This window comes from Canis lupus, chromosome 31, assembly GCF_011100685.1.
Source record: "Canis lupus familiaris isolate Mischka breed German Shepherd chromosome 31, alternate assembly UU_Cfam_GSD_1.0, whole genome shotgun sequence".
In the NCBI taxonomy this organism is placed as follows: domain Eukaryota; kingdom Metazoa; phylum Chordata; class Mammalia; order Carnivora; family Canidae; genus Canis; species Canis lupus.
In genome coordinates, this window is record NC_049252.1 from 14510549 (window position 1) to 14526632 (window position 16084).

General features: G+C 35.5%; 2 protein-coding genes across 4 annotated transcripts in view; one reads left to right on the top strand and one right to left on the bottom strand.

Moving 5' to 3' along the window:
- Nucleotides 1–9727, top strand: part of CXADR (CXADR Ig-like cell adhesion molecule) — a 58638-nt gene extending 48911 nt beyond the window's left edge. Inside the window, exon 8 of the mRNA XM_038581254.1 lies at nt 9397–9727. Coding sequence (XP_038437182.1) covers nt 9397–9438 — 42 coding nt within the window. The 3' untranslated portion in view covers nt 9439–9727. The remainder of the gene's footprint in view (nt 1–9396) is intronic.
- A 171-nt stretch (nt 9728–9898) lies between these two features.
- The window catches only part of BTG3 (BTG anti-proliferation factor 3), a 37743-nt gene continuing 31557 nt past the window's right edge, over nt 9899–16084 (bottom strand). For all 3 annotated transcript variants that reach the window (XM_038581261.1, XM_038581262.1, XM_038581263.1), the window contains 2 exons: nt 15855–16062; nt 9899–10579 (listed from right to left, as the gene is read on the bottom strand). In XM_038581261.1, the coding sequence (XP_038437189.1) occupies nt 10340–10579; nt 15855–16062 (448 nt within the window). In that variant the 3' untranslated portion in view covers nt 9899–10339. The remainder of the gene's footprint in view (nt 10580–15854; nt 16063–16084) is intronic.

The window sequence follows — 16084 nt, forward strand, 5'->3', positions numbered from 1 at the left end:
TTTTCCTGTGTTTAAAACCCCTTTGGACTTTTGAGAACTGTGTTCATATGCTTTACTCATTTTTCTTTGTATTACCATTTTTCTAATTTGAAGGAGCTTTTAAATATTAATTAGCCCTTTGTGACATGAAATGAACTTTCAATTTTTTTTATAGTGATATGAAATGAACTTAAAATTTTTTTTTTTATATTTTGGCCAGGTTACTTTTTTTTTTTTTTTTTTAATTCATGACAGACACAAACACAGAGAGAGAGAGAGGCAGAGACACTGGCAGAGGGACAAGGAGGCTCCATGCAGGGAGCCCGATGTGAGACTCGATCCTGGGTCTCCAGGATCAGGCCCCCGGCTGAAGGCGGCGCTAAACCGCCGAGCCACCGGGGCTGCCCTGGGTTACTCTTTCAATGTTTATGGTCTTAACCTTTTCTGATCATGGAATCCTAACCCTTCCTAAACCATCTTCCTGTTTTATTTTTTGTTGTTTTTTTGTTTTTTTAAAGATTTATTTATTTACTCAGAGAGAGAGAGAGAAAGGCAGAGACACAGGCAGAGGGAGAAGCAGGCTCCATGCAGGGAGCCCGATGTGGGACTGGATCCAGGGTCTCCAGGATCACACCCCAGGCTGCAGGAGGCGCCAAACCGCTGCGCCACCGGGGCTGCCCCCATCTTCCTGGTTCAACCCGACTCTCCCTTCTTGAAATTGTACCCTCAGGGGAAGCTGAGGGTCACCTGTCTTTCAACACTTGCCTCCTTTCCTTAAGCAGATGTGACAACTTTCAAAGGTGGACCGTCTTCATATCCTAATGATCAAACATATTCACATCCAAATGATCAACGCAGTAATCTATTGATGATGGTAATTGCAGCAGCTCTAGCTGGGTTCACATCAAGTCATTGCCAGTCATACCCCATCACAGTGTTTTTTTCCTCAATTTATGTGTGGTTTCTTCAAGTTACTGGTGTTTTGGCTCAGCAGTTTCACGGAATCAGCACAAACTACACTAATGAAAAAAAAAGAGTTATCTTGCACTTGGAAAGAAGAGTTGTCTAGGCCACGTATTAGGTCAGCTGTCACACAGTGTTCCAAGTTGAACGTTGGCTACTGGCGCTGTGCTCTTTTAATGTTGTTAAGTAGGGCAATTTCCCTCTCACGTAGTCCCAAAACTGTCAACAGTGAGAACATTTCTAGGGAACAGTAGAATGAATGACCTTGCGATTTTTTTTAAAGACATTTATTCATTTTAGAGCAGGCATGAGGGGGGTAGAGGGGAGCGGGAAGCCAGATGCGGGGCTCAGTCTCACAACCCTGAGATCATGACCTGAGCTGGAGTCAAGAGTGGGTCCCTTAACCGACTGGGCCATTCAGGTGTCCCCAACCTTGCAATTCAGAGTGTGATAAAGAAGAAATCAATGACTGACTGATTTGCAACCTGCTGGCAAATCACAGTCCTCTGACATTCAGCCTCCCCTAGTCTTTTGATCTGCTAACAAGGAGGGGGTCTCTTAGGTATTCAGACACAACAGAGCACAAAGTAAAATTAAATAATCACATGGAATATAATCTGCTCTGCCCGCTGAACGATTGTGTGCTAGGCCCCAGGGCAGGGTAAAGGTTACACAGTACGGTAGCCAACCGGGCTATTATGCCATGTTTATGTAGGTTTGATTGGAACTTTCTGCAATATGGGCAAAGACTTGTGATTTAGTTAAGAAAATTGACATGGCAGTTTAAGTTTTGTAAAAACAACCAAGATATCCATAGGCTACAGTATCTAGTTCAGTATCATTTTATGAAAAAATTCAAGATTCAGAAAGTTTCAATCCCCCCAGGCCATATTGTTAGGAACAAAATCCAGGTCTCCTCTAACTCCTGGTCTAGTATTTTTCTAAGAACCTCCAGTTCTTGGCAGTCTGGGCCCCCTGAGAGCCACAGAAAGGGAAGTTAGAGCGTGTGGCTCTCTCATCTCTCACTGCTCCCAGCAACACCAACCAGGCCGAAGGCCAGTGGGAAAGAGCAGACTCGCCCGTGGCCTAACCACGGCTTTCTGTCCCTTCCTAAGCAGTCACCGGTGCCCAGGGCACACTGAGCACTGACAGCTGCACTCTTCTCCCAGATGAATGATGCTCCCGCCGGGGGTTATGACTAGAGTCCCCGTTGTTTGGTACCAAGCCCGTTTATGCTTGTTACATGCTGATTACATAATTTAAGTAAATTCTACGTATCAGCTGTACTAGATGTGGTGACAACAATGTATCCAAGGAAATGATTCTGCTGGCACATAGCTTCAAAATATGTTGTTTTCATTCGGCTGCAAAGAAACTAGACTTTAAATTAGGGTTGGTATATTATGTATGTAGGTTATGGGAAAAAGAAAAAACTAGCAATAGACCCATTTTTTTTTCTAAAGATAGTATTTATTTGAGTCTTAGAGCCTGAGCAGGGGTCCAGGGAGGGAGCAGAGGGAGAGGGAGAAGCAGGCTCCCTGCAGGGCAGAGTGCCCTGCTGATCCCAGGGCTCCAGGATCATGGCTGAACTGAAGGCAGAGTCTTAAGCGACTGAGCTACCCAGGCACTCTGCAACAGGGTGCAATATTCTATAAAAAATAACTACATTAAATTTAGTGACTGAAAGTGTATTTTAAAATATATAAGGGATACATTTTTAATGGTTTTCCACTTAAAACTTTTGATTGGCCCTCCTAGTTGTGTCAGGGAAGAGGGATTTTGCTGTAAACCCGCATGCCAAATCCCTGTCAGATCCCGTATTTTAACTTCTTGTGTATTCTCTCCCAGATTTCATAGTATCAAGCATCACATGGTAGCTTCAAAATTAGTTACCAAAGGATCTTACTAGCTAACAATATCAGATTTTAAATATAGTCTGTGTGGTCTTTTCACTGGAAAACATGAAATAGATTTCACTTAGATGACAAAATGGAATTTTACATTTTTGATGTTCCAGTCATTTTAGACAAATTTCAAAAAATTTAAATACTTTCACTGTTAATCAGTGAATTTTACTGCAAAATTTAAGATGTTATTTATTTGAGAGAGAGCACAATTGGGGGGAGGGGCAGAGGCAAAGGGAGAAGCAGGCTTCCTGCTTAGCAGGGCTCTATCCCAGGACCCTGAGATCATGACCCAAGCCGAAGGCAGACGCTTAACTGACTCAGCCACCCAGGTGCCCCTATTTCACTTCTTTAGAGGAAGTGTTTGATGGATGATTTATAAGATGCAAAAACTTTTTTTTTTCTATTGAATTTAGTGAAACTGTCAATCACCGTGGCTTATTATTAACTCAAAAAATTACCATCTATACATTTCCTATATGAATTCAAAAAGTTGGCAGTTCTGGTACATGATCAACTTGTCCTTTTTTTCCCCTCCTAAATTAAGCTCTAGGCCCAAGGTGGAGCTTGAACTCACCACCCTGAAGATCAAGAGTCACATGATCCACTGACTGAGCCAGCAAGACACCCTTCCACTTGTCCATTTGTTTCTAAACTTGAAAGTACTCCCCTACACCTAACTCCACTCCAACAAAGGTGGTATATTTAGATATATGACTGAAGACAATTCCAAAAGAGATCCATAGTTTAATATCTTTTTTTTTTTTAGATTTTATTTATTCATGAGAGACACAGAGAGAGAGGCAGAGACACAGGCAGTGGGAGAAGCAGGCTCCATGCAGGGAGCCCCATGTGGGATTCGATCTCAGATCTCCAAGATCACGCCCTGGACTGAAGGTGGTGCTAAACCACTGAGGTACCTGGGCTGCCCTGTAGCTTAATATCTAATGATAAAGATTGGTTAAGTCACATACATATGAATAGAGGAAACTACTAAAAATCATGTTTTAGAAAAAAAAGTCAATGACATAACAAAATGTTAAACATTTTCAAATTGTGACCATAAAATGAATATATTTCATAATACAACAGGATAGGCATATATAAAGTAAAAGCTCTTTTAAACACCCCCATCTACTAAAATAACAGTGGTTATATCTGCTGGAGTGATTATTTGAGTGATTAATGATCTTTCTCTGTGCTTCTAGGTTTTTTTTTTTTCCCTGAAGGAGTATTACTTGTTAACTGAAAAATAATTCTAATAAAGAAATGTGTAAATGAGTATGGCATAGTTAGAATTCCCCATTCCCAATGACAATTCTACATGTAGATTGTGTTTACTTGCTTAAAAAAGCTAAAAAACAAAACTGTAGCCAGTTTTCATGGATTAACTACAAATAACAGCCTTCCACTTCTAAGTGGGGAAAAAGAATATCTGATGCCCCCTTGTGGCCAAAATTTTAATAAGGTAGTTGATTCCTTTTCATTCAAATCAGTCTACACCAAGAAAATTATTTATTCTATTGCTTTCTAAATGATAAAATGCTCACATAATACTCTTTACAGTTTAGTCTATGTATCATCATGTGTCCCGGAGTTATACTTCCAGGCTTTGAAGCCCTGATAATTTAGGTCACCTGGGGCAACCTACTTGCATATGTACTTGTAGAAGATGAGAATAGTAAAATATACACGGGTTTTTTTTATTTTGTTTTGTTTTTTAATATACACGGGTTTATCTGAGAATGGAAGGGACTTACTGGTAGTACCTATCACACAGTATGGTGAACATCTTCCCACATGAGTAGATACAAATTCTCATGCTTTTACAAAGTTTGAATTAATTTATAATCTTTTATTTATGGCAAATGATGCTGCATCAATTTTACATTTTTATGTATTTGCAAAAGTATTTCCATAGGTTATCTTCTAGGTGTACAGAATTTGAATTACCAGGTAAGAGAATTATATGGTAAAAAACACTGACAGTATCAAATTCTCTTCCACAAAGAATGCAAACCACAATCTTTCCCATGTTGGTCAATTTGTGAGGTCAAAAATGGTATTTCATGGCTTCAACTTATATTTCCCTGGTCATTAGTGTGCCATTAGCACATCCTCTGTTTTTAGCCATTTGCATCTATTTATATTTTATATTTATTTAGTTCTGCTAAATAATTATTCGTAGAACCTTTTCATATTCTCAGAATAGTAATTCCTTTTCTTTTAAACATGGTGTGGAGATTTTCTTTTAACTTTATGATGTCTTTTGATAGGCAGTTTACTTTTAATTCCAAACCACCAACCTTCCTGTTAAAATTGGGAAGAGTTTCCTAAGCTAAAGTTACTAAATACCTCCCTTCATATTTTGTCAGAATTTTTAGTTTCATAATTAACATTTTATCTTTAATCTACCTGGGATGTATTTTTATACTGTAGGGTAGGAATTTAACTTTAAAAACAATGCATATAGGGGAGCCTCCCTGGCTTAGTCAGAGGAGCATGGGACTCTTGATCCTGGGTCATAAGTTCAAGCCTCATGATGAGTATAGAGATTATTTAAAAATTTTTTAAAAAAATGTAAAAATACATAGCCAAACAGTTCACTATTAATTTTTTATTAGTGAATTATTTTCAATTTGAAAAGTCACATTCACTCTACATTAAACTTTTGTTTCTGGTTGTGCACTTGTAATCCTGTTTCATTGTTCATTCCTATGTTATACTTTTGAGTATATACTGACAAATCATGTAAAGGGAAGAATACTCCCTGTCCATTATTCTTTAAAAAAAAAAAAAAAAATTGCTGGTTACTTTTGAGAATTATTTTTCCATGTAAACTTAAAATCAGGGTTTCATGTTCCATTACAATTTTATCAGACTTTTAATTATGACTTATATTGACTTTACATATTAACTTGAAAAGTGAGGTTTCCATAATGTTGAGTCAATTTAGAAATCTAGCATATTCTTCTAGTCAGTTTTTTGTAAATTCTTATAATTTTTTCTCCATTTGACTCACTCATTTCTGTTGTTACAGTTTATTTCCAGGTATTTAGTACTCTTAATAATAGGGGTTCTCTCTTATAAAGCACTATTTTAAGTTTTTCTTATGAAATTAATATTATTTACGAATAACTGGGAACAGTGGAGGAAAAGCATATATTACCACTCTATTATTACAAGCATTATTTTGAAATTTTTCCCTGTAGATATAGTTTGATCAAAAATTTTAACCACATTGCAATCCTTTAATTCAGAAGTTTAACACGCTGCCCATGAGATATACATGCAATTTGGTTATCATAAAAAATGTCGTCTTTCTGCATCTCTAGTTACAACGTAATAATGCTCAGTATAAAAATCTAGAGACTGAAATGTACCATCTAGAAAAATAAAGTTCTTTGTATCTGGCCCCTTCCCCTGCCTCTGAGAACACTAGCTACTGTTAATGTGGTATTTATTTTTCCAGACAGTTTTTGGCACCATCATAGAAATAATATTTTTCATCTCCCACTTGCAGTATTTCCCCAATTTGCAACATTTTATTCCCTGTGATCACATTTTTTTTTTTTTTTGTCACTACGTGGTATTTTCCACGGTATTTTCTTGAGTATATGTTCAGATTTTACTTAACTGTTTACTTGTTGGCTACTTAGATTTTTGTTGTTTTTGCCACTCACAATTTTGCAATAAACACTTTTATATATATAATGGTCCCTTTGAGTATTTTTCAACACAGATTCCTAGAAGTAGTTTCTTGGTCAAAAGATAGGCACATTTACATTTTTAACTGCCCTTCAAAAATGGTGACATTTTAAAGCCTCGTTATGATGTCTACATTATAATACTTGGTATTTTCAAGACTTACGAAATTTGAGCAAGGCTCCCATTATGTAATTTATAGGAGTCATTTCTATAGCAAGTTACTCCTTTTTTGAGGATAAAGACAAAGTTTAGCACTTTTATTTGTGCTGATCATGTGCTTTAAGGAATAAACATCAAATCACTCTAATTGTAGTGGGGACTGCTACACGTACTAATGGTAAATTTGCTTCTGACAAGGATTAGATGGGTTTCCATTTCTTTTCTTAGGTTATCCTTTAAATTACATGAAAGAGCCATGGAATATGGAAGGTGCTTCATGTTATAAATTGGGAGACAGGCCATATTTTCTGTGAATAGTGTATACATTTTAAACAGGAATTGCATGAGCCTTCTCTAGAACTAGTGTTTGCATGACAGCTTCCCATTATAAGCCAATGCTCCATCAGTAATGTAGGGATATGGTTGGGTTTCCCTTCAAACCTCACAGTATCACTGCCTCACAAGTGGAATACAAAACTCCAGAGAATATTATGAGAATACTGAATAGTAGGTTAAATTACCAAATATTTGGTAACTAAAAGAAGTTAAAGCCTATCATGAACTTGGGCCTTTATAATACCACTAATTCTCTGTGTGATCTTCCTCCTGGACCTATCATTGGTAGTTTGCTTTGTCATCTCAGTCCTGTCAAGTGGGCTGTTATTTCCTATTGCAATTTGATTTATAGTTCAAGCAAATAAAAAGTCTGTTATTAGTCCCTCTTCAGAAATATCTGAACACTTTGTAAAGAGGAACTTTGTCAAGGCTTTATTGTTTATCAACAGATATTTTAATGTCTTCTATCCTCACTTGCTTAATCTAACCTTTGCATCTTGTTACTTATTTTCAAATATTGGCTTGATATTAAACCTTCTCACAGTATTATTGTAAGTAATGAGCTGACCCAAGCAAGGTACCATCAACCATGGGCTTTACAAAACAGGGTTGGTTTAAGTCAGGGCTTCATTTCTTAGGTTTTTGTTATCTTGGGCATTTTTTGCTTCTCGGAGAGTCCTTTTCTAAATTGGGATAATAATGGTACCTGCCTTATGGGGTGATTATGAGGACTAAATAAGTTACAATAGATATGAAATTTTTAAAAACTTATGTTATCTATGAAATGGATAGAATGGCACTCTGGCAAGGTAAATGCATATGATAGCATTTAAGTTTTTCTTTCCAATCATCAAAGAAGTCACTTTAAGAGTGATAGTTGAGAAGTCAACATAAATGTGTTATTAATCTTAAATTGAAATCATAAGTTTGCTTAAAAGTTAAATATTTTAAGATAAATATTACACTAAAAAAAAAAAAACAGAAATAAGCACTTTACTATTAATAGAACTTACCAAAAGAATTTGTATTTTTTAACTTTAAAATTTCTCATGTCCAAGTTTAATCTCTGAATTTAGAGCCTTGTCATTATGCCTACAAATGTAAGATGGAGAATTAAAACAAATAATCATCATTCAGTCACAAGCCACTTGTTTGAAACAGCCTGAAAAGGCTTCAAGCTGAAATCATGCAGCAAGTCTTCATTAGCAGCCCTAAATTGTCTACGGGAGACACTTAGAGATGTTAAAATTCCTAGAGTCCTAAATACCATTAAAAGTTTGACAAACTTCTATCCCATGCTTACGAGACTGAATTTAAGACCCAACGGCTGAAAGATGGCTTTTTCCATTAGGAATGGATTGGAAAAACTATTCTGAGTCTTCTTCTGCTTTAAATAACTTTCCTAACAAGCTGAGAGGCTGGATAGCCAATCGAAGGGCAAAATCTTCTAGAGGTAATAGGTCTAATGCAAAATTAGCCTTTTTCACAAGGCACTCAGCCATTTAGCTGTCAGCACTAATGAAGAGATTTAGGTTTTATAGTAATCTAATGTGGAAAGAAAAATCTAGTTACTAGATGTGTGCTAAAAATAATTCCCTTCTTGACAGTATGACTATTATGCTTCTAATTTTCCCAATAAGCTTGTAACTACAAGCAAACTAAAAGAAAAGCTGTTAACTCCTATGCTTCTAATTTTCCCAATAAGCTTATAACACAAGCAAACGAAAAGAAAAGCTATCTGTTAACTCCATGATAAAAATACTTGTAACCTGCTACCTTTACAACTGCAATCTGCCATTATCACACAGAACTCTCTAGGACCCATAAGGGAAGCCTAACAGTTAAAAAACATTTTAAATTTAAATAAAGCTTATCATCCTGTGATGTTGGTTACCCTAAGAAAAATCTGCTCAAGTTTGAGTAGGTATTCATTATATATTTCAGGGAAAAAAGATTATCATGGTTTAGAAATATATTAAAAGATATATAGTTTACCCAAGATAATATTAAAACTAGAAGAGTCTCTAAGATTTAAAAACAAATTTCATGTTGAGGTTGCAGAATTTAAATTCCACATACTTCAAACCTTTGGGCTATACGTATCCTTAGAATTTGTGCACTTCTCTGGTACTCTATACTTAAATAGAACCTATCATAAAAAATGACTACAGGAATTATTTGGAGTAGCCAAGGGCTTCTAATCATTTATTAGGAAGCTGTGATTTTTCTGATAAGTCAAATAATTTATGACTAGAAATTTAAAGATGGTGCAAAATAGGAAAAAGTATCTAAAAAATTTAATTTTGGGGGAAAAAAATCCAAATTCTTCTCTCTCTCTTTTTTGTAGTTCAAGTACGCTTACAAGACAGATGACGTTACGGTGGTATAAATATGAAGGACTACTGAAGAATCTGAAAAGTACCGTACTATTTGGCTTTATTTCAGACATCTGTTAAAGACTTTCATGTGTTGAAAAAAAGCACAAGGATCAGAGATTAAGAACATTTCTGCTTTATAAAGTGGCACCAGGCAATTAAGTCAGATGCCATATCAAAATTAATACAGACTAAATCTTTGGTTAGGGAAATCCTACCTATAGCAACTTTTGATGGCTGAAAAAATGTTTTATTATATTTATATTTTCAATTCATACTAATAAATTGTGGACTTTTTATATGCATTTTCTTATGGTTGCCTTGGGGAAAGTTACGGTTAATAAAAAGTTGATTTTTTAAAAGAAAATATTAAATTCTTACATTTTTTATTCTTTGCTAAATATTTAAGCACATTAAACTGAAATATCCCGTTTGCTATTTCTCCTTTTATGCACAGAAAAGAAGCACACATTGTCATGCCTCAAACTACTTTTTATTTGCAACTACATGATTTCACGCAATTTTTCTAAACAATGACATAAAATAGATTTCCTTGTGTATAAATAACTTACATACTCTCCATAAAGTAAATGCTCAAAGGTGCTAGAACAGATCGTCTGCTGCTACAGTGTTCTCGTATCCAACAGAGTTGATGCACAATATATAAATACTCAAGTCCAATATTAAAAACTCAGGCACTTGACTAACTTTAATAAAGTTTCTCAAACTATATCAATATATCTAAAGTGCATATATATTTTTTAAGAAAGATTATTATCAATAACTTTTCTATAAAAATAAGTTGATGGTTTGGCCCATCTAACTTTACTAGTATGAGTATGAACTTTTAACTTTTAATGTGGTCAGGCTTGGTCTACCTTCTCTCAACACTGACACCAACAGAATCAAAAGCAGCTAGTGAGGTGCTAACATGTGAGGATTAATCCAGTGATTCCGGTCACAATGCATTCCAGGAGGAGGTACCCATGTTACTGGAATTGGGCGATATGGTTTATTCTTTCTTCCCTGATTTGGATAACCAAATGGAATAGGAGGAGGGTAGTGATTCTGATGACCATTCCCTCGGTACATTCCTGGCTTTTTTCTGGGCAAAGGGTGCCACATTGGAAGAGGCGGGAATATTAATTCTGAAATCTGCATGAAAGAGAAAACAGTAAATTCAAAGGAAAAATTAGTCACATTATGTAAAAACAATGCAGAAGTACAGGTTACTCTTTAAAGACGAACCAAATCACTCACCCATACTCTTAAGAGGTCTAAGTGACATCCTATGGTCAGATATAAATATGTTAAAAACTTCATATATAATAGGTGACTGATTTATTTTCTGAATGAAAATGACTGAATGAAATTGAAAGAATGAATGAACTCAAAACAGCATTCTAAGAAAAGATTAAAACAGAAATGAATGGAAGCGTGAAAGGACACACCATGTTTTAGACCAGTGGTTTCCACAGCTGGATGGTTATTAAGGAGTCACCTAGAAAGCTTTTAAAACACAAAATATTCATATCCTAGCCCTGACCAATAACAAAAATGTAAAAACAGAGGTCAGGTATTCTGACTACAATGTATGTGATTCTAATGCAGCCAGTCTTGTTTCCGAACAACAGTACTAGATTATCCCAAAGTCAAATGGGACATCAAATTCACAAAACAACTCAAAGTCATCAGCAGTTTTGGAGCCCCCTGCTCAGAATGCTGTACCTTGTGACTGTGAGTTTCTGAATTCTCTCATTTCTAATCTTCAATTTTTAATATAAGTATTTTAAAATTTATATTCTCTATAAAATTGCATTCATAGCCTAAAAAATACAAACAGTATATATAAAAGCATACACAATGAATGTAAAATCCCTGTATCTGATTGACAGCTACTCAGTTGCCCTCTCAGAGGCAACTGACACTAATTTTTTTGGTGTATACCCTTAAATTTTCATGCATATACTTGGGTGTACATCTGTACATACATTTTGAAAAACATGCACATACAATTTTCTTCACTACTTTTTGCACTTGATAAACACATCCCAGAGATACTCGTATCATACCTAAATTCCTTTTTCATTATCTGACAGCTAGGTGTAATGCAATGACTATGCCACATATCAGTGTCCTATTGATGGAACATTAGGCTGTTTTCAGTGTTTTACTATTACAAACAATGCACAAAATAAAACAATGCTTCAACGAATAACCTTAGTATGTTAATTCCTAATTATATAAAATAATGCTAAAAAAATAAAAAAAATAAAAAAATAAAAATAAAATAATGCTGAAATAAGGAAGAATTTAGAGTTCCAACTAATAATTGACTCATATTACAAACAGCAAAATGAAATGTTTTCATTTCTTTTTATACTGAGGTGCTGAAAATGTTTTAAAACTGTCAAGAGATGGGGGATCCCTGGGTGGCTCAGCGGTTTAGCGCCTGCCTCTGGCCCAGGGCACGATCCTGGAGTCCCGGGATTGAGTCCCGGGATCGAGTCCCGCATCGGGCTCCCAGCATGAAGCCTGCTTCTCCCTCCTCCTGTGTCTCTGCCTCTCTCTCTCTCTATGTCTATCATAAATAAATAAAATAAATAAATCTTTAAAAAAAAAAAAACTGTCAAGAGAGAAAAGGGTGCCTGGCTGGCTCAGGGAGAAGAGTATGTGACTCATCTCAAAGTTGTGAGTTCAAGCCCCACTTTAGGGGTACAGATAAAAAAAACTGTCAGAAAAGACAAAATTCTGGAGCTTACATTATCCTTTCCAGTTAATCCTCACCCCCATAAGCAACCACTGTTCTGATTTTTATCATCAGACTTGAGTTTTCCCTGTTTGTGAACTTCATATAAATAGAATCATCTAGCATGTGTTCTTTGGTGGATGGCAAAATTCACTTGCTCGATCAAATGTTTTTGGGGTCCTTCCAGATTATATTTATTATTAGTTCTTCCTATTTTACTATTATTCTACTGTGTAAAAACCTCACAATTTTTCTCCCATTCACTTGTTTGTGGACATTTCAGTTGCTTTCCATCTTGCTACTATGAAAAAAAGCTGTTATAAACATTCTAACACATGTTTTTGTAAATATTTTCATTTCTCTTATTAAATACTTAAGTGTTAATGTTGGGTAATAGGGTAGATGCATATTTAGTAAGCGCCAATAGTTTTCCAAAGCGGTTGTGCCATTTCACACTCCCACCAACAGTTTATGAATCTAGCTACTTCACATCCTTGCCAGCAGTCAGACTTTAATTTTAGCCATTCTGGAAGAAATTGTGTTTCACTGTGGTTTTAATTTGCATTTCCCAGATGACAAATAAGGTTAAGCACCTTTTCATGTGTGTTTACTGGACATTTATAGAACTTCTTTTGCACGGTGTTTAATCACATCTTCCCATTTTTAATTGGGTTGTTTGTCTTTTATTACTGATTTATAGGAATGATTTATAAAGTATATTCTGGAAACCAAGTCCTTTGATGTATGTATTGAGAATATTTTGTTCCAGTCTATGCTTTGCCCATTCATTTTCTTAATGGTATGTTTTGATGAGCAAAGATTTTTAATTTTGATGAAGTCAAATTTAACAAGTTCTTTTCTTTTGTTTTTTGTATACCCTGAAAGAAATCTTTGCTTATCCCAAATAATAAAGATATCTCTGAATACTTTCTTCCGAAGTGTCAGAGTTAGCTTTTATGTTCAGGTCTAAGACCCATCTCAAATTAATTTTTTTGTGTATGCTGCCAGGTAGCAGTTACGTTCATTTTTTTTTCTTATATAGAGTATCCAATGTGCCAGTTCCCTTTTTTTTTTTTTAAGATTTTATTTACTTATCCATGAGAGACACAGAGACATAGATAGACGGTGAAGCAGGCTCCCCATAGGGAGCCCGATGCAAGATTCAATTCCACAACCCCGGGATCATGACCTGAGCCAAAGGCAGACACTCCACACTGAGCCACCCAGGTGTCCCTAGTATGAGTTCTTAAAAGACTTTCCCTATTGAACTGCTTTGACACTTTCATAAAAAAAAAATAATAATAAAAAATAAAAAAGACTGTACATATGTAGGTCTATTTCTGGGCTCTCTATTTAGTTCCATTAATATATTTGTGTATCTATAAATCTTTAGCACACTATCTTATTAGACATAATGGCTTTATAGAAGTGTAGGCCTTTAACTTGAGTCTCCTTTTTATAAATTTTAAAATCAATGTCACTTTCTAGAAAAATCTTGTTGGGATTTTGACTGAACCTGAATTGACTCTATAGATCAATGTGGGGAGAAATGACATGATCTTCAATTCTTAATTAGTACAGTAATCTCTGGAAGGATCTTTAAAAAACCAGACAGATTCCTAAAAGAACAAAGGCCCCAAGCTAGGAACTTTGTGTCCTTACTTTGACAAGCCCCCTATTTACACCTTTTAGCAGTGCCAGGTTCAAGATGAAGTGGATAGGAAGAAAAGATTAAAGTGGGCCACTTGTACCAGCTTTCTACACAATGGCTTTTAACAGCCATGCTTCTCTGTCATGAAATGTTTTGTTAGTGAATAAAATGTCAAGGAAAAATGTCTTATTTTAAAGGCCCACAGAAGATACTTCAATTTCCATGCTTTTGTTATAATTTTATACTAACAGTTTCTCAACATGGGGGGAAATAAATGCAATTTAAAAGGAAAATCTGGGGGTGCCTGAGTGGTTCAGTCAGTTGGGCATTTGACTTTGGCTTGGGTCATGATCTCAGGGTTCTGGGATCAACCCCCCCCCATGTCTGGCTCCCTGCTCAGCAAGGCGTCGGCTTTTTCCCTCTCCTTTGCAGCTCCCCCTGCTTGTACTAATAAACAATAAGTAAAAATCTTTAAAAAAAGGATAATCTAAAAATTAAAGGCCAATTTACTTGCAATCAATTTGAGACTTACTTTCTTGCTTTGTTGAGTAATAATAAAATTCTGAGATAAAATTGCCACATGTGAATTAATTCCAGGCAATTTAACAACAGTAATTTAGAGTATATAATACACCACAGAGGGGAAAAAAAACCCAAATATTTACGGTAAAAGTCTTAAAAATCATCTCTGAAATACAAATACTATGTTTACTTATCTATATAGGGAATCTCTCAGGGAAAATACAGAAAAAAAAATCCTAGTAACAAATACTTCCATAGAAAAGTATAGCACTGCTGGTTGGGGGGAGGAGAGAGAGGACTTGGTCACCATTATAGTTTTTTACACTTAAGTTGTTTAAAGCAAGTGCATGTTACCTTACAATATATACCATATATCCTTACGAATATGATAATCTTCATAACTAATCTTCCTAGAAGGATAATTCAACAAATGTAAAAAAAAAAAAAAAAAAAAGAGAAGTTAAACTGAAAGCATGTTCATGTTCATTATATAAATGTATGATGAATTTAAAGATTTAGTTTCTCTTGGGACACCTGGGTGGCTCAGCGGTTTAGCGCCTGCCTTCCGCCCAGGGTGTGATCCTGGAGTCCTGGGATCGAGTCCCACATCAGGCTCCCTGCATGGAGCCTGCTTCTCCTTCTGCCTATGTCTCTGCCTCTCTCTCTCATGAATGAATGAATGAATGAATGAATGAATGAATGAATGAATAAATAAATAAATAAATTAAAAAAAAAAAAGATTTAGTTTCTCATACTCAAAACCCTGATTTCTCATTAAAGTCTAACTACTCGTTGTAGCCCAAATCCAACCCTACAACAAATCTGGTATGTTTTATGTCTAATTAAGGCCAAGTTAATAAAAATAGGTATATTTTAAATATACTCAAAATTAGAGTAAAGTGCATGTATAGAACACAGCTCAAATCAAAAGATGTCTTTAAATTTTCTTGATTTATCTTTTTTGTTGAACAGTATTGTATTGACAATTTAAAAAAGTATATTAAATGTTCCTTGGTATGTGGGGTATAAACAAGTGGATGAATTTCTAAGTGCATGCATAGTTGCTATATAACTCTTCAACTGCTGAAGTAAAGGAGATAGTGTTCTGACTTGAGTGAAAAATCTTATATATAATTCAGTGAAGTTTCTCTTTAATCTTGGAGAGAAGAAAGTTAAACCTAATGGTATGCAACAGAAGTGTTGAAGACTCTAAAAACTGAATACCTCCTTTGTAATAGTAAGGATCTTGAAATATCAGGAATGTTTTATCACCATAATTTTTTCTACTTTTTGTCACACCTTTTAAAATGTATTTACCATAAACAAACAACCAAATAAAATGTATTTATCCTACTTATATCTCAGAGGATCAGCTTCCCTTTATGTGGAAAGTAAGAAATGGGATTCAGTATCTCAAATCAGAAACCCTCGGCAATATGAGCAGGACCCCCTGGAATGACCTCGCAAGCCCTGCTCATCATCTTTAATAGAGAGACATCCATGGTTACCTGGTACACAGGGCTTGGGGTCGCAGTCACTGAACTGGGTTTCACTTCTACTTCTTTACTTGTTTCTTCATCTGAAGAAGAGGATCCTGAATGATAATCAGAGGTAACCTTATCAAGAGCCCTGGTAACTTTCTTGGAGATTTCATCCTTGTTCTCATCCTCATTTTCAAAGCTGGCAACAATGAATGCATTGTTTTTCTCTCCATACCTAAGGATTAAAAAAAACAAAC